The sequence below is a fragment of the Tachyglossus aculeatus genome, chromosome 20 (assembly GCF_015852505.1).
Source record: "Tachyglossus aculeatus isolate mTacAcu1 chromosome 20, mTacAcu1.pri, whole genome shotgun sequence".
NCBI classification, from domain to species: Eukaryota; Metazoa; Chordata; class Mammalia; order Monotremata; family Tachyglossidae; genus Tachyglossus; species Tachyglossus aculeatus.
In genome coordinates this window covers 1,727,515-1,751,132 of record NC_052085.1, presented here as the reverse complement: position 1 = coordinate 1,751,132, position 23,618 = coordinate 1,727,515, and the positions used below count along the sequence as shown (strand labels likewise).

The following is a 23,618-nucleotide window of genomic DNA, read 5'->3' as shown; positions in this document are numbered from 1 at the left end:
TTGGAGGAGCGGGGATTTGAACCCATGGCCTTTGACTCCAAAGTCCGGGCTCTTTCCACTGAGCCACACTGCCTGTGACTTTGGGCAAGCCGTTTTACCTCTCTAGGCCTCCATTTCCTTATCTGTGGGATAATACCTGCCCCAGATGGATATTTTGAGGACAAAATGAGATAAAATAAGATAAAGGATGTGAAAAAAAAATTCCGTGGAAACAAAAGAGCTTGCCATACCTAAGGTGTTATTAGTAACGAAGCAGAAATACGTCAAAAGGCGCTTTAGGCCAGGTGACTCGCCAACGTAGACCTGATTTTTAAATTGCAGTTGGACTAATGGAAACGGCTCCCTCTTGAAATGCTAGATAAGATCCAGCCGGGCAGTAGAAATCCCAAGCTCTTTGCAAAGAGGGCAAACGCACAGACTCGAGTTGCTGCTCAGAATTGGTATTTCCTTCCAACTTCATCAGTTTCTATAACACTGGGTTTCGTGAAGAGCAGCAACCGGGGACCTAAAGCCGGGAGAGAGAGAGAGATACCCGTAAAGAAGTAGCATTTTTCACCCACAAGCAAGGACACAGAATTGAATTTGGTGTCTGGAACAAATACGGTCACCTCCCCGGGAGGGAACTGAACAAGAGCTGCGGACTCGGTACCGGGGCCCAGTTTTAAATTTCCTCCCAAATGCTGTCGGCAGGCTGGTTTGAGGATTAGAGGCACTAAGCGAGGTCCCGAGGGAGTTGTTGGGCCGTGGAGGAGGAGGAAGGTGGCCCCCGCGGTTCCCTCGGGGTCCGTTAATATTTCGCAAAGCCCCGGGCCCGGCGTGGCCGCAGCGGTCAGCCAGCTCGAGCGGGCTCGTCTGGTTCGGTGCCAGAGGAGTGGTGGGGTGTCTTGGGCGTTTCACACGTTCACCCGTCTCAGATCAAATTGTATTTTTACTCTTGCCACTAAAATGAATGAATGAAATATTTTACTTGTACATATTTATTCTGTTTATTTTGTGAATATGTTTTGTTTCGTTGTCCGCCTCCCCCTTCTAGACTGTGAGCCCGCTGTGGGGTAGGGGCCGGCTCTAGATATTGCCGACTTGGACTTCCCAAGCGCTTAGTACAGTGCTCTGCACATAGGAAGCGCTCAATAAATACGATTGATGATGATAAGGGCCGGAGCTTTTGGAGCCCCCAGTTTCAGAAGTTCATCCCTGACAACTCAAATTAAGCGCAGATATTCATTCATTCAATCGTATTTATTGAGCGCTTCCTGTGTGCAGAGCACTGGACTACACGCTTGGGAAGTCCAAGTCGGCAACATCTAGAGCCGGTCCCTACCCAACAGCGGGCTCACAGTCTAGAAGGGGGAGACGGACAACAAAACAAAACATATTCACAAAATAAATAGAATAAATAAGTACAAGTAAAATAAATATTTCATTCATTCATTCAATCTTATTTATTGAGCGCTTACTGTGTGCAGAGCACTGGACTAAGCGCTTGGGAAGTACAAGTCAGCAACATCTAGAGACATTCCCAACCCAACAGCAGGCTCACAGTCTAGAAGGGGGAGACAGACAACAAAACAAAACATATTCACAACATAAATAGAATAAATATGTATAAGTAAAATATTTCATTCATTCATTCAATCATATTTATTGAGCGCTTACTGTGTGCAGAGCACTGTATTAAGCACTTGGGAAGTACAAGAGAAGCGGCATGGCTCAGTGGAAAGAGCCCGGGCTTTGGAGTCAGAGGTCATGGGTTCGAATCCCGACTCCACCACATGTCTGCTGTGTGATCTTGGGCAAGTCACTTCACTTCTCTGGGCCTCAGTTCCCTCATCTGTAAAATGGGGATTAAGACTGTGAGCCCCACGTGGGACCCCCGATCACCGTGTATCCTCCCCAGCGCTTAGAACAGTGCTTTGCACATAGTAAGTGCTTAACAAATGCCAATTATAATTATATATATATATATATACAAGTTGGCAACATCGAGAGGCGGTCCCTACCCAACAGCGGGCTCACAGTCTAGAAGGGGGGAGACAGACAACGTAACAAAGCATATTAACAAAATAAAATAAATAGAATAAACATGTACAAGTAAAACAGAGTAATAAATATTATCCACCCTCTCTTTCAACCCCCAGAGCCTCTTGATTTTTCTGGTTCTGCCCCCTCTTCTCCTTCCGAATGTCCACCACACTGACCCAGGCACTTGTGATGTCCCGACATCTGTATCCCTGCTGACCTTCCTGCTTTTTGTCGCTCTCCTCTCCGGCTCGTTCTTCGTGCCACTGCCTGGATCAGTTTTCTGACTGTGAGCCCACTGTTGGGTAGGGACCGTCTCTCTATGTTGCCGACTTGGACTTCCCAAGCGCTTAGTATGGTGCTCTGCACACAGTAAGCGCTCAATAAATACGATTGATTGATTGATTGATTTTCTAAAAGTGCCACTGCCTGGTTCAGTTTTCTGACTGTGAGCCCACTGTTGAGTAGGGACCGTCTCTCTATGTTGCCGACTTGGACTTCCCAAGCGCTTAGTACGGTGCTCTGCACACAGTAAGCACTCAATAAATACGATTGATTGATTGATTTTCTAAAAGTGCCACTGCCTGGATCAGTTTTCTGACTGTGAGCCCACTGTTGGGTAGGGACCGTCTCTATATGTTGCCAACTTGGACTTCCCAAGCGCTTAGTACGGTTCTCTGCACACAGTAAGCGCTCAATAAATACGACTGATTGATTGATTGATTGATTTTCTAAAAGTGCCACTGCTTGGATCAGTTTTCTGACTGTGAGCCCACTGTTGGGTAGGGACTGTCTCTATTTGTTGCCAACTTGTACTTCCCAAGCACTTAGTGCGATGCTGTGCACACAGTAAGTGCTCAATAAATACGATTGATTGATTGATTGATTTTCTAAAACATCTCTGCCCATATATCAAGTCTCCAATGGCTGCCCCTTCCTCTCTGCATCGAGCAGAAACTCCTTACCTTTGGCTTTTAAGGTAATCAATCGGCGCTCTCCCTCCTGTTCATCCACTCCTCTCCCTCACTATACTCCAGCTCCCTCTCAAGCTAACCTACTCTCTGTGCCTCAATGTCCTCCCTCCCTCCTTCCCTTCCACTTCCCAGCTCTCCCGACCTTCACCAGACTTCAGAAACCACGGCACCTGTATATATGTATATATGTTTGCATGCATTTATTACTCTATTTATTTGACTGGTGCATATTTATTCTATTTATTTTATTTTGTTAATATGTTTTGTTGTCTGTCTCCCCCTTCCAGACTGTGAGCCCACTGTTGGGTAGGGACCGTCTCTAGATGTTGCCAACTTGGACTTCCCAAGTGCTTAGTACAGTGCTCTGCACCCAGTAAGCGCTCACAGTCTAGAAGGGGGAGACAGAGAACAAAACAAAACATATTAACAAAATAAAATAAATGGAATGAACATGTACAAATAAAATAAATGAATAAATAGGGTAATAAATATGTACAAACATATCATCATCAATCGTATTTATTGAGTGCTTACTATGTGCAGAGCACTGTACTAAGCGCTTGGGAAGTACAAATTGGCAACATATGCCAATATATACAATATAAACATATACAATATGTTTATACAATATAAACATATGTACATATATATACATATATACAGGTGCTGTGGGGAAGGGAAGGAGGTAAGGCGAGGGGGAGGGAGGATTACTCTCTTAGTGTGACTAAAATAACATGGTGAGAGGAAAAGGTGAGGCCACACCGTCTAAAAAGTTCAGTTGAAATGTAGAGAACAGCTTTCCCGCTGTTAGGTAGGAATTGCCTCTATCTGTTGCCGAATTGTACTTTCCAAGCGCTTAGTCCAGTGCTCTGCACACAGTAAGCACTCAATAAATACCGTTGAATGAATGAATGAATACAATGGAATGAATGGAGAAGCAGCGTGGCTCAGTGGAAAGAGCCCGGGCTTGGGAGGCAGAGGTCATGGGTTCAAATCCCGACTCCGCCAACTGTCAGCTGTGGGACTTCGGGCAAGTCACTTCACTTCTCCGGGCCTCAGGCACCTCATCTGTAAAATGGGGCTTAAAGACTGTGAGCCCCCCGTGGGACAACCTGATCACCTTGTAACCTCCCCAGCGCTTAGAACAGTGCTTTGCACATAGTAAGCGCTTAATAAATGGCATTATTATTATTAATTATTATTATTATTATGAGTGAAGGACTAGTGGCCCCTACTGCCAGACCCCAGAAAATAGGCCTTTCCCGCCCCCTAGTGCTCAATAACGGTATTACAGGGAGCCCCGGAGGGAACTAATAATCAATCAATCGTATTTATTGAGCGCTTACTGTGTGCACAGCACTGTACTAAGCGCTTGGGGAGTACAAGTTGGCAACATGTAGAGACAGTCCCTACCCAACAGTGGGCTCACAGTCTAAAAGGGGGAGACAGACAACAAAACCAAACATGCTAACAAAATAAAATAAATAGAATAGATATGGACAAGTAAAATAAATAAATAAATAAATAGAGTAATAAATATGTACAAACACATATACATATATACAGATGCTGTGGGGAAGGGAAGGAGGTAAGATACCATTACTATCATTATTATTATTATTAATAATAATAATACTATATATACTATATATACATAGTACTATATATACATAGCACTATATATAGTACTATATATACTATACTATATAATATAATACTATATATTAATAATAATACTTAATAATAATTATGATAGCAATAATGGTATTTGTTAATTGCTGGAACTAGATGAGCAGGGCCCGGAGAGTGCGAGTGGCCCTGCGCAAGCCACTGACCCTGTAGACAATCCGAGTCTGCACAATCCGTTTTTATCATTCCAGGTCCCATCCTCGTGGCTCAGTGGAAAGAGCCCGGGCTTTGGAGTCAGAGGTCGTGGGTTCAAATCCCGACTCTGCCAACTGTCAGCCGTGGGACTTTGAGCAAGTCACTTCACGTCTCTGGGCCTCAGTCACCTCATCTGTAAAATGGGGCTTAAAGACTGTGAGCCCCCCGTGGGACAACCGGATCACCTTGTAACCTCCCTAGCGCTTAGAACAGTGCTTTGCACATAGTAAGCGCTTAACAAATGCCATTATTATTATTATTATTATTATCCTGCTTCCTGCCGGTCCTCTTCCCCCTCCCCGCCATCTGGGACTCCCAGGGCCCCAGCACCTTCTCCCTTTCCATCGTGGTGTAGGGAAACCGGGGGCGCTCCCAACTACAGCTTCAAAGGGGAGGCAGTGTGGTCGAGTGGTTAAGGCACGGACCTGGGTTCTAATTCCTGGCCTCGCCCCTTGTCTACTGAATGACCTCGGGCGGGTCACTTAAAATTCCCTGTGCCTCAGGTGCCTCATCTGTAAATGAGGATTCATAATAATAATAATAATGGCATTTGTTAAGCGCTTACTATGTGCAAAGCGCTGTTCTAAGCGCTGGGGGATTACAAGGTGATCAGGTTGTCCCATGGGGGGCTCACAGTCTTAATCCCCATTTTACAGATGAGGGAACTGAGGCTCCGAGAAAATGAAGTGACTTGCCCAAGGTCACACGGCAGACATGTGGCGGAGTCGGGATTGGAACCCATGACCTCCCGACTCCAAAGCCCGGGCTATTTCTACTGAGCCACGCTGCTTCTATAATGATGGCATTTATTAAGTGCTTACTATGTGCAAAGCGCTGGGGAGGTTACAAGGTGATCGGGTGGTCCCACGGGGGGCTCACAGTCTTAATCCCCATTTTCCAGATGAGGTAACTGAGGCACAGAGAAGTGAAGCGACTTGCCCAAAGTCACACAGCTGACAATTGGAGGGGCCGGGATTTGGACCCATGATGTCTGACTCCAAAGCCCGGGCTCTTTCCACTGAGCCACGGATGGTATTTTTTAAGCACTTACTATGTGCCAAGCGCTGGGAAAGATGCAAGGTGATCAGGTTGTCCCACGTGGGGCTCACAGTCTCAATCCCCCTTTTACAGATGAGGCACAGAGAAGTTAAGGGGCTTGCCCGAGGCCACACAGCAGACAAATGGCGCAGTCGGAATTAGAACCCACGACCCCTGACACCCAAGCCTGGGCTCTTTCCGCTAAGCCACGCTGATTATGACTGTGAGCCATATGTGGGTCAGCGATTGTGTCCACCTCAATTATAATTAATAATAATAATAATAATAATGATGATGGTTTTTGTTCAGAGTTTACTGTGTGTCAAGCACTGTTCTAAGCACTGCGTAATCAGGTTGGACAAGGTCCCTGTCCCACACGGGGCTCGTGGTCTTCACATGGGCTCTCTTCTTGTCAGCTGTGTGACTCTGGGCAAGTCACTTAACTTCTCTGTGCCTCAGTTCCCTCATCTGTAAAATGGGGACTAAAATTGCGAGCCCCACATGGAACAACCTGATCACCTTGTATCGTCCCCAGTGCTTAGAACAGTGCTTGGCCCTAGTAAGCGCTTAACAAATACCAAAATTATTATTACTCCAGAGCTTCGGACAGGGCCTGGCAGATAAGTGGTGATGATGATGGCATTTGTTAAGCACTTACTAGGTGCAAAGCACTGTTCTAAGCGCTGGGGGAGGTTACGAGGTGATCAAGTTGTCCCACGGGAGGGCTCACAGTTTTAATCCCCATTTCACAGATGAGGTAACTGAGGCCCAGAGAAGTGAAGTGACTTGCCCAAAGTCACACAGCCGACGGAGCCGGGATTTGTCGGGATAAGTGCTTAAATAACACTTAGAAAAAAGAACAGGAGTCCTTGCTGTAAACCACTTATCCTCTCTGAGCCTCAGTTTTGTCCCGTTTAAAATGGGGGTGCAGTCCCTGTTTTCCTTCCCTCAGACTGCGTCTGAGCTGATTATTTGATATCTACCAATTAGCAGACTGCTTAACACGTAATAAGTGCTTAATTACCAGAATTAGTGAGCCATGGTCCATCCTAGGGGAAAGATGGCCCAAGAGGGTCGCAAACCACTTATCCTCTCTGAGCCTCAGTTTTGTCCCGTTTATAATGGGGGTACAGTCCCTGCCTTCCTTCCCTCTGAGACCGCATCTGAGCTGATTATTTGATATCTACCAATTAACAGACTGCCTGACACGTAATAAGTGCTTAATTACCAGAATTAGTGGGCCATGGTCCATCCTAGGGGAAAGATGGCCCAAGAGGGTCGCAAACCACTTATCCTCTCTGAGCCTCAGTTTTGTCCCGTTTAAAATGGGGGTACAGTCCCTGTCTTCCTTCCCTCTGAGACCGCATCTGAGCTGATTATTTGATACCTGCCAATTAGCAGACTGCTTGACACGTAATAAGTGCTTAATTACCAGAATTAGTGAGCCATGGTCCATCCTAGGGGAAAGATGGCCCAAGAGGGTCATGGCAAGGGTCGCCCGCCCCTGGAAGGGTTCCTGCCAGACCACAGAGGGATGCCTGGCGACTTTCAAAGGTGGGCAGCTTGAGTTTCTTTAATATAAAAAGGTCTGACATTTCATTGAAAAGGTTTGCAGCGAGAGATAAAAATGATTCTGTTGAAAGTTTAATACGACGATACAGGCAGACCTAAACCCGAGTGGCTCCGATTTATCAATCAATCAATCAGTTGTATTTATTGAGCGCTTACTGTGTGCAGAGCACTGGACTAAGCGCTTGGGAAGTACAAGTTGGCAACATGTAGAGACAGTCATCATCATCATCATAAATCGTATTTATTGAGCGCTTACTATGTGCAGAGCACTGTACTAAGCGCTTGGGAAGTACAAATCGGCAACATATAGAGACAGTCCCTACCCAACAGTGGGCTCGCAGTCTAAAAGCGGGGAGACGGAGAACAAAACCAAACGTACTAACAAAATAAAATAAATAGAATAGATATGTACAAGTAAAATAAATAGAGTAATAAATATGTACAAACATATATACATATACACAGGTGCTGTGGGGAAGGGAAGGAGGTAAGATGGGGAGCAGCGTGGCTCAGTGGAAAAAGCCCGGGCTTTGGAGTCGGAGGTCGTGGGTTCGAATCCTGCTCCACCACAAGTCTTCTGTGTGACCTTGGGCAAGTCACTTAACTTCTCTGAGCCTGTTACCTCATCTGTAAAAATGGGGATTAAGACTGTGAGCCCCACGTGGGACAACTTGATCACATTGTATCCCCCCAGCGCTTAGAACAGTGCTTGGCATGTAGTAAGCGCTTAACAAATGCCATCATCATTATGGGGGGGCGGGATGGAGAGGGGGACGAGGGGGAGAGGAAGGAAGGGGCTTAGTCTGGGAAGGCCTCTGGGAAGACTTATACTTCCCAAGTGCTTAGTACAGTGCTGTGCACACAGTAAGCGCTCAATAAATACGATTGATTGATTGATTGATTTACCAGGCATGGCCCTGAGAACACTTCAGAGTTGACACGGTTTACGAGGTGCAGTTTTGACTTGAAGACAGGAGCCCTCCTTGACCGGAGGTCTAGGGGGCCCGGTAATCGATGGGAGGGCTACGGTCAGGCCCAAGCAGGGAGCCCTGCCCTTCTCATCTCTTGGACCATCATCAGTCGTATTTATTGAGCACTTACTATGCGCAGAGCACTGTACTAAGCGCTTGGGAAGTACAAATTGGCAACATATAGAGACAGTCCGTACCCATAAAGCCCGGCGGTCGAACCATAAAGACCCAAGTTCCAAGGGAGGCCACGCATTCACGCAGGCCCCCTCCTCCTTCAAGCTCCAGCCCCCTTACCTGCGTCGGGACCCTCGGTCTTCAGACAAAATCAAAAAAGGCCACTTTCTTCTCCTTCCCCTCCAGGAAACTCCAACACCTTGGCGGAGGTGGCGCGGACGGTCCAGCAGCTGCCTCTCCGCAGCGGCCCGTCGCTCAATTGCGGCGACTCGAGACTCTCTTCGCAAGCCCCCGGTTGCGGAGCACGTTAGAGGAAGGTGTGGCATCGTGAAGGTAAGAGCGAACGGTACACAGCCGTAACACTCAAATGCACTCCTCCAGGACAGGAAAACCGTTCACTCCTCTAGACTGTAAGCGTGGTATGGGCAGGGAGCGTATCTGGTTACTCTGTTGCACCGAACTCAGTGCTCTGCACATAGTACGCGCTCAATAAATACCATTAACTGATTGATCCATCCCAGGGATGCCACCCAAAGGGGAAGCTGTTTGGCATGGGATGACAATCTCATTGTCAAAATGGGATGACAAAATGGGATGACAAAAGCCATCATGGGACGGCTTTTAGACTGTGATCCCACTCTTTTTAGACTGTGAGCCCACTGTTGGGTAGGGACCGTCTCTATATGTTGCCAACTTGTACTTACCAAGCGCTTAGTACAGTGCTCTGCACACAGTAAGCGCTCAAGAAATACGATTGATGATGACAATCACTCACCTGGTAACATCTCCTAGACCACAGGAGAAGAAGCCTTAAGGGCATTTTAAGGGAAGTTGTATTCCTGATTCAACTGACCGTATTTACTGACGAGTGTGAAGCACTGTTTTAAGCACTTGGGAGAGTAGCACATGAGCAAAACATACAAATTTTCCTCAAGGATCTTTGAATCTAATAGGGAAAACGGAGGAGGAGATGACTAAGAAAATCAGCCATTAGAGCGAAATAGCAGAATAAGTAATTGATGTGCAGACAAGCATATCAACGATCAGTCATATTTATTGAGCGCTTACTGTGTGCAGAGCACTGTACTAAGCGCTTGGGAAGTACAAGTTGGCAACATATAATAATAATTTTGGTATTTGTTAAGCGCTTACTAGGTGCAAAGCACTGTTCTAAGCGCTGGGGAGGATACAAGGTGATCAGGTTGTCCCCCGTGGGGCTCACAGTCTTCATCCCCATTTTACAGATGAGGGAACTGAGGCCCAGAGAAGTGAAGTGACTTGCCCAAGGTCACACAGCTGACAATGGGCGGGGCCGGGATTTGAACCCATGACCTCTGCCTCCAGAGGGTAGAGACGGTCCCTACCCAACAGTGGGCTCACAGTCTAGAAGCATATGTGTCTAAATGCCGGGAAAGGAATAAAATACACAGTGCTAGGGACGATTGATTTGGGATTAAGGCGTGGTGAATTATCTGGGGAAGGCTTCCTGGAAGAAATGGGAATTTTGGATGGTTTTTGAAGGCGGGGAGAGCTGTGGCCTGGTGGATGGGGAGGGAGGAGAGTTCCGGACCGGGAAACCGCATGAGCGAGGGGATGGAGGCGGAAGAACTGAAAGTGAAGTATCGTTAGACAAGAAGTTTGGGAAATGAAAAGAAATCCCAGCTAAGGAGTAGCGGGCGAAGAGCGCCACGATGCACAACGGGGTCAGATGGTGATCAAGGGCAACTTTTGAGTTGTCTGGTGGGGAGAAAGAAAGTCCCAGCGTCTAAAAGGGTGCACTTCCAGGGACAGAGGTGCCAGCTTTTCCTTTTGAGTTCAGGGATTTTACAGAGTCATGGGGATTAAGACCGGATTAGGTCAGTCTTCCAAGACCCGACGGGCCAAACAGTTGCCATTGTGTGGCCTCTCCAGCCCTGATGGGAAACGCTCAGGGCTGGTCAGAGGGTTGACATCATGATGATGATGATGGCATTTATTAAGCGCTTACTATGTGCAAAGCACCGTTCTAAGCGCTGGGGAGGTTACAAGGTGATCAGGTTGTCCCACGGGGGGCTCACCGTCTTCATCCCCATTTGACAGATGAGGTGACTGAGGCACAGAGAAGTGGAGTGACTTGCCCAAAGTCACGCAGCAGACAAGTGGCAGAGCCGGGGTTTGAACCCATGACCTCTGGCTCCAAAGCCCAGGCTCTTTCCACTGAGCCACGCTGCTTCTCTGAGCGTCTGCTTCTCATGAGCATGGCTGCTGGGAGACCAGCTCTGTAGCCACACCTTCCACCCTCCTCTTTCCTCACCAATCAATCATATTTATTGAGCGCTTACTGTGTGCAGAGCACTGTACTAAGCGCTTAGGAAGTACAAGTTGGCAACATATAGAGACAGTCCCTACCCAACAGTGGGCTCACAGTCTAGAAGGTATGTCACAGTCTAAAAGCAGGGTATGTCTCTCCCTGCAAACTTAATAGCTAGATAAAACCAACATATAGCAAATAACTCATTTGGCTAAGAGTACCCAAGTAGAAAAAAAGTTTCAAAATTGAGATCAAGAACCCAGACATCATATTTCAACACAACTGAAACCACCAATTCCAAAAATAAAATGGATACAGTACGTTGTCTCCACCGAAAAGGGTTTAGGAGTCAGGCCCGATTAATAACGAAACATCAAAATCCCACCAGCAACAGAGAAGATAGGGACCATTCTTCATAGCGTGGATTCAGTAAGTTTTATTGTTTACACAATGGAAGATTGCAGACAGAGTGGACAAGGACAACACGTTCTTAAAAATTTTCCACAAATGAATTTTTTTTTTTTTACAAGGAGTCCAATGGTTCCGCTATTCGAGTTCAACTTAAAAAGCTGTAAAATACAAATATCTGACTCTCACGGCAGCCCAGAGCAATGGTTTAAAATTCCGATTCGAACCGAACACAATTCTGACAGGATATGAAAAAAATCAAAATCACACCTTTTCCTATCCTCCCCCAACACACACAACCCAGATGCAGTGACTATACAAGAGTACAGCAATGAAAGACAAGGTCTGTGCTCCGAAACAAAAGATTTCCCTTATTTTAGATGCATCGAGAACAGAAATTCTAATTCAACAGAGGCCAATCGAATGCAGACTAATCCCAAAACATACAAAATGGTACTTGACGGCACTTTTACAATCAAAAGCAACAGACTAGAAAAAATATATATATGTATATATGCAGTACCTGTCTTAGAAAAAAAGGTGCCTTGGTGAATATGCTTCTGCAAATTCAATATTCACTTGATGCACGGTATGTACAAAACCTTCTCTATAAAAGTTACACTATTCTCAACGAAATTTCATTCACACCCTCCCTAAGATGCTTGAACTTGCAAAGGTAAATAGGCCAACCGGATTTTTTTGTATTTCGTCGCAGCTAAGGCAGTTAACTCCTTGCGGGTTTTTTTTTTTCTCTCCTTCCCGCTATTTCAGCCACACCGTACAGAGGGGTGTGCGGTACAACCTGACACGCGAACGTTATTTCGTGGCGTTCCCTGCGCTGGAGGGACAGCGGGTGGGTACTTTAGAGCTGTTAGCGGGAATATTACACCCTGAAAAAAAAAAAACAAACCCAGAATCGATCGTCCTCTCGGTTCGGTGTCCAGGTTAGTAGCCCGCTTTGACCCGGCGCTGCGCTGGAGTGATCAGAAATGTGTCCACTGGAGCACCACTGCCCGTCGCCCTGCCCGTGCATAGAAGTGAGAACTTTGGCTTCAGGCCCCGCCGGCTCCACGCCGGCGGTCCAGAACCCTGAATGTGCTCCTCGAGGCCAGTTTCCGAAAAGCCGCCCCCCGCCCCCGGGTCGGAAACAGCGACCGTTCAAAGTCTCGGTCGAGACGTCCCACCAGGTCAGGTGAAGGGGCTCCGATCTTTGGAGGGGCTGCTGGGGGGGGAAAAACGGAGGGGCGGAGGTGGGGTGGGGGAAACGCCCCGCTAGCCCATCGGCTCGAATGCCAGGTGGCCCACATCGCTGCGGCTGGCCTTAAAAAGAAAAAAAACAACAACGGAGGGCCGCCCGCGCCCGACGGCCCGAGCCTGATGCTGCGGATTCACCTCCTCGGGGGCGGCGAGGCCCAAGACGGGGAGACGGGGGAATCTCCCAAGGAAGGGACCTCGAGGGGAGACTTGGAGGCAAGGTCTGTACGTGTGTAAATATATAAATTCTATAGGTACACGCAAATGTGCGCTGGACTGTATGTATTTACATACGTAGTCACAAGATGTCCTGCAGTCATTTCCAAAGGCCATAGCAGGGGGACAGGAAGCATGGACTCTAGTAGCTGTACTAGAATATATTTTTCTATCTGTACAGGAAACAAATATGCATCTACCGACACCGTGTAGCTTACAACAGAAACGTTCGGCTCCTACCGTTAGGTTAAATAAGGGAACGTCATCAGGAGGACGGCATTTCTAAAACTAGGAACCAAAGTAAGAGATACAGTTCAGCGGGCGTATATTCACAAGAGAGGACGCTGTCCGTCAGGACAACGAAGGATACATTTCAAATTCAGAATCCGGGCGATATATCAAAACTTTATAAATCTTCTGGGACGCGACGTGACGACTACATCCGTTCTAGAAAAATAGATCTATGGGGCCCGGCAGGGAGGGCTCGGCTCCTCCCGACCCGGTCACCCACCCCGCAGTCTTATCTTTTTCCTCGCTTGTTTCCCGCCGGGGGCTTTTTGAGCTGAAGGAGCTGTCCTCCCGTCCCCAAGCCTGCCGAGGCGGGATTGGACACCCCGAAAGTCAACCCCGCGGATGCGGTGATGCCCGGATTGCTGAAGTTAAACCCGGACGTACTTGAACTGCCAAAGCCTTACAAGTGGGAAGAGAAAACAGTAGATCAGAGATTCGGTCACAACAAGTTCAGTCTCGTGAATAAGCGGGTTGGGGTCCGAAAGGGTAACCCGGGGGCTCAAGGGGCTCAAGGCGACCCTGGGCGCTAGGTGGGAAAAGCTACGGTTCAGGAGCAGCGACTCGTGCGTTCCTGAGTGAGAAATCTGGGCTGAAACTAGGGATTTGGGCCACACTCTGATAGACCCGAGCGCTTAGCGGCGAGCCATTTCCCCTGACTCTCCAGAGCGCCAACGTGGAAGGGGCCGGGCCTCGGGCCCACCCGTCCCCGGCCTCGCCCAAGCTGCATCGACTCTACATGCAGCAGCGGGACCATCATCATCATCAATCGTATTTACTGAGCGCTTACTGTGTGCAGAGCACTGTACTAAGCGCTTGGGAAGTACAAATTGGCAACATCTAGAGACAGTCCCTACCCAACAGTGGGCTCACAGTCTAAAAGGGGGAGACAGAGAACAAAACCAAACATACTAACAAAATAAAATAAATAGAATAGATATGTACAAGTAAAATAAATAAATAGAGTAATAGGGACCAGGGTGGCAGATCCCTTGACGACTGCCGTGATCAGAAGCACTGTCTACAGTTTAAGGGGGTGACGGTGGCGCAGCGTGTATCTTTTTCCTATTGTTAGGGCGGGTTTAACGGTTACATATGAATAAAACACCACCACCCTTTTCAGACACTTCGATCTGAACAGATTCAAGCGGCCTGCGTAAATTGCCCAGAAGTGATTTTTAACCCCACAAAAGTCAACGATACCAAAGTTTTCTCCCCACACCCATAAGATATCCCCTCCGCTAAATTGAAAGCTGAAATATTTCACTTTTTGACTAGCATCCCGGTTAGTTTGTTTCGGGTGAAGGTTCTTTTTCCAAAGATAAGCGGGGAAAAAGGGCTTCTATATGAATTCTTTTAAAGAGAGTGCTGGGAGGGGATGGGGTCTTTGAGAATCTACTCTTATTCTGTTCATGAAAAGGATTACATACAAGGCAGGGGAGGGTAAGAAGCACGCATCAGTAGTTAAGTTCCCATAACTGTGTAAATGCTAAACATCTTGTGGTGGCAAAAACTTCTGTTGTAACTATCCGGTAATACTCCTGATTAAAACTACAAAAGTGAGTGTTTATATGTTGCCAACTTGTACTTCCTAAGCGCTTAGTACAGCGCTCTGCACACAGTAAGCGCTCAATAAATACGATTGATTGATTGAGAGGACAGCTAGAGTCCAGTTAAAAAAATAAAAGGCAGGAAGAACACGGGCCTAAGAATCAGAGGACCTGTGTTCCAACCCTGGCTCTGCCAATTGCTTGCTGTGACCTTAGTTAAGTCACTTCACTTCTCTGTGCCTCAGTTTTGTCAGCTGTAAAATGGGGATTGAATACCTGTTCTCCCTCCTACTTAAGGCTGTGAGCTCCATATCTACCCCAGTGCTCAGAACAGTGTTAACTGTTAAGTTCGTTTATGCTTAACAAGTACCATAAAACAAAAAACAGATAAACTGGGGGCTAGGTTGGGAACCCAATCTGGTATCAACGGTGGGGCTCCCTGGACCCCAGCCCTGGCGGCGAGGCTGTCCGGGGCTTGCCCAAGGAGCCTTCCAAGCCAGGCAGCCTCAGTGATCTGCTTTTCTATGACTAATTCAAATCCCTGACTATATTCAATAGGGACATCATTTTGTCAGAACTTTACATGCTAAAAGAACTTAATTCAATATACACGGCTATGTCTTTCAACCCAGACACAACCCTTTGTATCTGTCCTTTTCCATTTAGTAAAAGAAGACTCACTAGGCCATGACAGGTCATGGTTTAACAGGTTTAAGACCCAGTTTAGGTAACTCGAGCGGAACTCTCTGCATCACTGCCGACCTGAACAAACACAGGCTGCCCAAGGGTTCCCGACTAGTTATGCCTGGAAGAGGAATCTGTCCACCCCTTCTAGACTGTGAGCTCAATGTGGGCAGGGATTGTCTCTCTTTGTTGCTGAATTGTACCTTCCAAGCGCTTAGTACAGTGCTCTGCACACAGTAAGCGCTCAATAAATACAAATGAATGAATGAATGGATGAATCGGGGGCAGAACGCCGTGTGACCCCAGCAAGCAAACTCTGGGCTCTGAGAAAGGGGCAGCTAGGGGAGTAGCTGGGAAACATTTCAAATTTCTAGGTGACAAGAAATCGGGAAACTCAAAGGACAAGTAGCGACCCCCCCACCGCTTCTCCCGCCCCCCTCGCCAAGCACCAAGTGGAGAGGGGGAACCACATTAGAGACGGGTGGGCAAGGCATGAACTGCTTGCCGACCCAATTAAACGGCAACGGAAATAGAGAGAGCGGTTTAAAAAAATACAGCAGGGGAGGAATGAGCACTGTCTTCTCAAATCAGGTGAAAACTGTCACGGCTCCACTTCCCTAGGCATGCTTTTAACTTCTGGGAAAGAGAACTTAAGATTGCTTGCATATGAAGGTGGCTAAAAGTATTCAAGTGCAATTAACACAGCTGGTAGATATGTTGCCGACTTGTGCTTCCCAAGCGCTCAGTACAGTGCTCCGCACACAGTAAGCACTCAATAAATACAACTGAATGAATGAATATGGGCAATGGTAACAATAGTATTTACTGCATGTCTACTCAGTGCAATGCACTGGGCTGAGCGCTTAGGAAACTAACAGAATAGTTATGGATTGAAACTGAGAGATCTGTTTAGAGCCACTTTGACGACTCAGTCCGAGGGGAGAGACAGGGTAATGCAGACTTTCTGACTAAAAAGCAAAGATAAATTTGTATGCTGTTGGTAGATATGTTGCCGACTTGGACTTCCCAAGCGCTCAGTACAGTGCTCTGCACACAGTAAGCACTTAAATACAACTGAATGAATGAATATGGGCAATGGTAACAATAGTATTTACTGAATGTCTACTCAGTGCGATGCACTGGGCTGAGCGCTTAGGAAACTAACAGAATAGTTGTGGACTGAAACTGAGAGATCTGTTTAGAGCCACTTTGACGACTCAGTCCGAGGGGAGAGACAGGGTAATGCAGACTTTCTGACTAAAAAGCAAAGATAAATTTGCATGCTGTTACATACTTAGGGGATGGACATCCACAAACCTGCGCTAAGGCTTCCTGAGGGCTTATTGGCTGTTCCAAATCCAAATGAGGAGGCCCCTGAGGTGCTGCTTCCAAAACCAGAGCTAGTTCCAAATCCTGGGGGGAGGGCAGTAGAAAGATAGATGGACAATGGTTCAGAAAACACTGATCCCAAGAAAAATCTTGGAAAACTGTCAGAAGTTAGCAAAACAGCCCTGGAAAATGTCCACGCTGGTCTTCCAGTTACCGTTCAGCAATTTATACCCCAGAAACCATTCAAATCCAGGTCTCTGCACAAAATGCTGTCCCCTTTGAAGTTAGCCAATATGGAAAGTGATCTGCTTTTCTCTGATTAATTCATATACCTGACTATATTCAACAGGGACATCATTTTGTCAGAACTTTACATGCTAAAAGAACTTAATTCAATATACACGGCTATTTCTTTCAACCCAGACACAACACTTTGCATCTGTCCTTTTCCATTTAATAAAAGACGACTCACTAGGCCATGACAGGTCACACCTTGGGAAACTTGATCTGCATATACTTAAAAAATATATATGGCTACACCATTTTGCCCTGTTAGCCTAGTTTTTCATTTTGGAAAAAAAATAATTTTCCTCAATAGTTCCCAAAGCAAAAGTGAATTTTCTTTTTTTGGAGGGTGGGGGCGGGGGGGGGGGGGGGGCGTGGACGGACAGGGACATCTTGGGAAGATTATGTAGCAAAATAACTTTCACAAATTGAAACAAAACCAATAGGCCTTTCCCACCGCCCCCATCAGCTCGAGGATGCTCCCTTTCTCTTGGAAACCATGAGTTCTCCAGAAAGGGGGACCCAAACACTTTCTAATACTCTTCGTGAACTTTAAAAAAAAATAATCACCATTTAACAGCAAGAGGCTGGGCTAGGAAGTTACATTTTAGGGGGAAAAAAATCAATCTTTTCTAGTAAGTTAGACTGTTCTCTGGCAGCTTCTTTTATTCCAAGTAAATATTATGAATGGCTGGTGCTTAGAAAAAAATAATATGGAAAACTATTGACAGCCCTTATTACAAAGCAAAATAAGCTCTCAATGTCTTGTTTCCATTTAGTCTAGCTGCTAATTTTTAAACTGACTATATATTTGTGGTGAATACATAGCTTTGACAGGCTTTCCTTTAAAGGGGGCTGGTTTTTTTTTTAGGCTAACCAAAAGCATTTGATAGTTTAAATACCTTTCTACCAGCTATTAAGCAATCAAGAATAGATCTTGTTTGGCGGGGGGGGGGGGATTTTTAGCTTTGGAAACAACAGAAAATTATCTCAGAGCAGTGTCATGGGCTTCTTAATTCAGATGGAGAACAAATGAGAAGTTAGAAAGATGAAAGTGTACCTCCAAGGGTCGAAGACCCCAAGCCACTTGACTGCAAGCCAGTGCCAATACCAGAGCCGAATGGTGCTCCCAAACCAACGCCCAGAGATGGCTGTGGCCCTGGGGTGAAAAACAAAAATGAAAAAAAAAACAAACAAGCTTGCCTTACTCTTTCAAGATTCAAGTGCCTTCATGAAATTTTAAAAGTGAACATCATTTTCACATAATCCCACTTAAATTCCAAAGTTACGTCTCTAAAATCTCTCCCCAACCCTCCTTATCCGGCTCAACTTGTAATAACTACCCAAAATGGCAGCTGCAAAATGAACCTAGTCAAACTAGACTTTTAGAGTGTCATTACTTAGGAGATTATTTTTATTCTTACGCTTTTATCAGTCTTATCTAAACATGTTAAATAGTTCTAAACATCTGTTTATTACAAATACAGTCCTTGTGGGCTTGGCTTATTACATATAAAATTATATTACTACTTAAAAAAAATTAAACAGTGCAAGGAACTGGGTCTTTAAAAAAATTAATCTTGTGACTATTAGTGTCAGGTCTCAATTTCTCGAAAGGACCGACATTAGCACAGTAAGCTATGACTTATGAAGAGTCCATTTACTAAGTAGAGACCCACAAAACGGGCCTGATTTTCTATTTCAATTACCTATCCAATTTTGCACATAGTAAATAGATAAAAAACAAGACAGTATTTTATTTCATTAAATTTATTATTCATTTTAAAGCAAGTCAATTACACAGTAACATAACAATCCAAACTTGTTCACACAAAGTGATAGCTAAGTTCTATTAAAGTTCTGCTACATTACACCATTCCAATAAAGGTAATTTTCTTCAAGTCACCTCCTTAAATAATTAATAATAGACATTTACAAAGGCACAGTTGTGCACCTTGACCAATTCAGTACATTCAAAAATCTCAATTCAGAAGTCTTCCTTCCCGCCATTTCGGAAAAAAAAAAATTCTGAGACAACAGTTCTTCTGCATGCTTTTCACTACAACGCAGAACCACAGAAACCCTTCTCCGATCAGCTAGTTTTAGCATTTCAGTTGAACTTATTTGGCGAAGACAGAATCAAACAGGCCAGCCTTGCCTGTTCTCCATTTAGTGAGCCAATACGAAAGTCTAAAAACTGTTCGTTTTGATCAACAGCCTATGCAAATGCTTTGCAGTTTTCACAGTACAGTCTTCAGAGTCTTGTCGTGTTTTCGAGCACAGTTATCAGTGCATTGGAAAGTTACGAGGGGATTGCTCAAACAAAACAGGCGCCCACAGCCTTAGAGTGGTCCAGTGAGGAATGAGGTTTGCAAATTCAAAACAAAATACAAAAACAACAAAACAAACCCCAAATCACAAACTAGCGTTAAACTCTTCAAACCATTAACGAGAACCAAAGCTGAGGTCGTTTATGTTGCCAACTACAAAAATGCACTTTCCAAATAACTACTGACCACAAAATAGAGAGTGACTTCTTGGATAGCAGCCAGGGCTCTTGTAGTAATACTTTAAAAAATAAATTAAAGGAGGGTTACTTGAACATTTTTCACATCCAGTTCAAAATCCAAGTATCTGCTTAGCAGCTTTCAAAGTTCAGAGAAACTGCACACAGGCGGGCATTTACAATACTAACAAAAATAATATGCAGAAAGCATTTGTGCAGTTCCTTCTTGCTTGAGGGCGGGCCTCCAATTTACAAATTAACGAGAGGCACTGCTGGTGGAAGACCTCAGAGGAAAAAATAAAATTAAAAAAAGAGATATCATAGCCCTCGGCCCTCCGAGCCCAGCCTAGCCTGGATATTTTCTTTGACCCAAAAACGCAATACTGTTACTAGGTGAGCTCTAGAAAGATCAGAATCCACACCTAAGCTGATAAGATTTTCCATTTCATGACAGGCACAAGATACTTGGGTTGAGTTTGTACCTTTTAACATAAAATGCTGAAGGCAACACCATTTATAAACCTAGTAATAATGGTGCTATCTGTTAAGTGCTTCCTATGTGCCAAGCACTAGTAGATAAATGTACGTTGTTTGAATAGTAAAAACCGATGGCAGAATCTCCCAAGCCAAAGATTCAGCAAGCATTTTACTCTTTGGCTACTACTGTAGATTAGTTTCAAAAAATCAAGGCGTGAAAGGCAAATCCTTTAGACAATGGTTACTTTCTTACAATCTTCGAGGTCCCTTTCAAAACCTGACATTGCCCCCTAGAAGGCATTATGTTAAATATGACTTACAATTAGAAACCAGGTAAGTAATAAGTCATCAGCATTGGCCAAAGTGAAATCTTCCTTTCTTGTACAGTAACATCTTACAAAAAATTACCACATAACATGGTCATACCAAGAACACCCCCCCGCCCCGCCCCCAAATCCCCCAACCCAAAAAAGCATCCCATCAAAATTCAGATTTTGTGTTTAGAAGTACACTGAAATTCTTTCTAAGCTAAAGTTGTTTTTTAGGGAAAGTCTTTAAGTGCTGTAAAGATTGTGGAAAATGTCCCATAAAGTCACCCAGAATTGCTACTGTTCTTATTTCTAAATCATACTTCTAAAAACATCTTTCCCCCCAGCGCTATAAAATGTATTTTTGCTGATTTAATGGGGAATGTTCCTTTGGTTAACAGAACAAATCCTGAAAGGAAATCATCATCAATCGTATTTATTGAGCGCTTACTATGTGCAGAGCACTGTACTAAGCGCTTGGGAAGTACAAATTGGCAACATATAGAGACAGTCCCTACCCTGGGCAGCGAGTAAAAACTGAACACTTTCCGGTTATCACTAATCCTCGGTTTTCTGCACCGATGCTAAAAACAGACCGTATGAACGGACAAAATGGCCGGGCTCTTCTCAGCAGCCTTCCAAGTCAAAGGAGAAGAAAAAAGGCCCCTTGTGTAAACACTAAATACCCTTTTAAAAGTCAGAGCACCACAGTGCAACCCCAATAAATTAGGAAAATCTCTATAGCTTCAGGCTTCGAAGATGCTCTCACCAAATGATGATGGATTTTTGTAAATATTGGCCAACAGAGAGCTTTCTGAAACCAATCGTGCCTCTGTTGGTTCCTTGAATAGCCACCCTCCCTCCATCCGAGGGCCCGAGGGCATTTTGGTCAACACTCCCATGCTGCAAAGAAACAAAATAAGGTCCACAATCACAGGACACTCCCCTGCCCCACATACACAAAGGGCTAAAAGGAACCAGAGGTCCAGAGGTCCCTTAGGCTCCACGTCTGAGCACCTCAGGGAAAGATTTCTAAGGTCAAAGGCAACACTCTCACTTCAAGGCAAAGTTCCCAGTTTCCAGAGGACACTCTCATCTCACAGCAGGGTCTACATGGGTGAATCACGAGCCCCGGCTATTTCTCTAGACTCCCCACTAGATAATCCATTTAAGCTTTAAAAAGATAACTTCCCCAGATATACTGGGACAGTGAAGAAAACTGGGATTATGAAGATCACCTAACTGCAAGGCATTTTTTTTTTAAGTGTTAAGCGCTTACTATGTGCCAAGCACTGTACTAGCCCCCTGCAATAATTCCAAATGTCTGCTTCCTTGGGTTGAGCTGCAACCACGAGCTTACTTATGGGAAGCGACGATCGAGCTCATTTCTAATGAACGAGTTCGGCATCCCATCCCGTTCCCTCTGGCCCAACGAGCAGAGGCGATAAAGGAATGAAAATACAGTCGTTTCCGCTAGAACGTGACGGTTGCGTTCCTGAAGAGCCTCGCATTGTGGGCTGATCACACCTTACTGTAACCACTGATTCAATAGGAAGTAAGGGGGTTAAAAGGTAGATCGTTTGGGCTGTACCCTCGTCACTGACAGATGCGATACAAATTCCTCTTAGCGTTACGTCCACCACGGTTTGAATGCGTCACCCTCTGGTGACGCATTGCTCTTTTGCTGCATTTAATACTGTAAAAATTGCAGAAAGCACATACATACATACAAAAACACAAACACGCACACACACACACACACAAAATACGGTACAGTATGGTTGAGGCAGAGGCTAATAATCCTGACTATATCGCACCTTGACCGATGTCACACTCAAGCACACAACCAGTCTTCCTATACGGAATTTAATCGTCTTCTACTGCTACTACCGGTAGTATAAATAGTGGGGGTAGCAGTAATAGTAGTAGTAATGGTACCTACTGAGCGCCCACCGGATGCAATGCCCTGAAATAAATGTGACTGGTGCCAACTAATGGATAGGGTAATGCCGGACTATTTGTGTCGAAGGAAGAATATCCCCTAATACTTCTGTCACGGAGTATCAAAATTATATAATGAAAACACATCATCCAGCAGAAATGGCAGTATGCAGTGAGAGAGGAGTATCAAAATTATATAATGAAAACACATGATCCAGCAGAAATGGCAGTATGCAGTGAGAGAGGAAATCAAGGGGGCAGCAGGAAAGAAAACCAGTTAATAAGCAAATATGGCCATCAATCCAGACGTCGGAAGGGAAGCCTGAGGAATCTGTCACGGTAATAAATCTGTGCTCATTTAATAAGGCTTTAACTCGCCCTCCTTTGGCCAGTGGAATTTTTATGGTTTAAGCTTTCAATCAGTGATATTTATTGAGCATTTACCGTGTGCACAGCAACGTACTAAGCGCTTTAGTCTATACTGGTATATTGTGACGCTTCGCTTTAACGTGACCGTATACGATACCCTAACTGCCGTCCGAATTTCACTTGCCAGAATCTGACGAGTCGTATCAAGAAGTCACACTATAACCCAGGGAGAGTCATCAGCCCGGATCACCTGTTCCCCTGCATTATTTCTGTCAAAGCAGCTGCCTGGTTTCCTACCAGAGTGAACCCCACATGGCACAGACCTTGGCAAGCACTAGCTGCAGTGAGTTTTCCCACACCGCCGCCCTTGCCCCCGGCTAACTGCTGGAGGTGCGGGCCGGAGCTGGCCTCATTAGATAATTTTAAGGCAGGAAGAACTGCCTGTGCTGCGGAGAAAGCGAACTGCCCTCGCCAGCCTCTGCACTGCCCTACGGCAGTTCCTTTCTCCAGCTGAGCATGATCACCAAGATGTACCACGTTTCCATCCTGCACCTTAATCGGGCCAGTGCTAAAAAAAGTTTCAGGATGGGGAGGTGGAAAAGCTGGGCGGGAGAGAGGAGAGTCCCATAAAAATCCTGACTGGCCTAGGAACGCCGTTCAGCCCAACAGCGACGCTGCTTTCGCACCTACGGATTTAGGCCCCTCTCTCCTATCCCTTTCCAGAGTCGGGTCACCTCTCCCACACCCCTTCCTTAGGCCTCCATCCATTTCTGCCCATGCTCACTCCCAATTTGGGCCAATACTTTCCCCGTAAAAAAAGAGTAAGGGAAAAAAGCCGTGGGCGAGTAGCCACCCCATCGAGGCCACCCTCCAACCACCCACATATTTGATTGTCCGCCACACCTTCGGTCGGTAAAGAACTGTTCTTCCTGCAGGGTGCACGGGTGGGGAGGAAAGTGGGGGGACGGAGCAATAATTATGAAGACAGTATGAAAATGCACCCTCTCTTTTATAGAAAAGAGAACAACGTAGTAGGGGATTGGATGGTTTATCCCTAGTGCCTTAAAAAAGTTATGTGCTA

General features: G+C 45.6%; 1 protein-coding gene across 5 annotated transcripts in view; it reads right to left on the bottom strand.

The window, feature by feature from the left end:
- Window positions 1–230: 230 nt before the first annotated feature.
- The window catches only part of NUP58 (nucleoporin 58), a 45,142-nt gene continuing 21,754 nt past the window's right edge, over window positions 231–23,618 (bottom strand). For 3 of the 5 annotated variants that reach the window (XM_038761524.1, XM_038761526.1, XM_038761523.1), the window contains 3 exons: window positions 17,997–18,095; window positions 16,640–16,735; window positions 11,339–13,490 (listed from right to left, as the gene is read on the bottom strand). In XM_038761524.1, coding sequence (XP_038617452.1) covers window positions 13,321–13,490; window positions 16,640–16,735; window positions 17,997–18,095 — 365 coding nt within the window. In that variant the 3' untranslated portion in view covers window positions 11,339–13,320. Of the gene's footprint in view, window positions 506–11,338; window positions 13,491–16,639; window positions 16,736–17,996; window positions 18,096–23,618 lie in introns of those variants that run through there. The other 2 variants (XM_038761525.1, XM_038761527.1) reach the window with 2 other exon arrangements.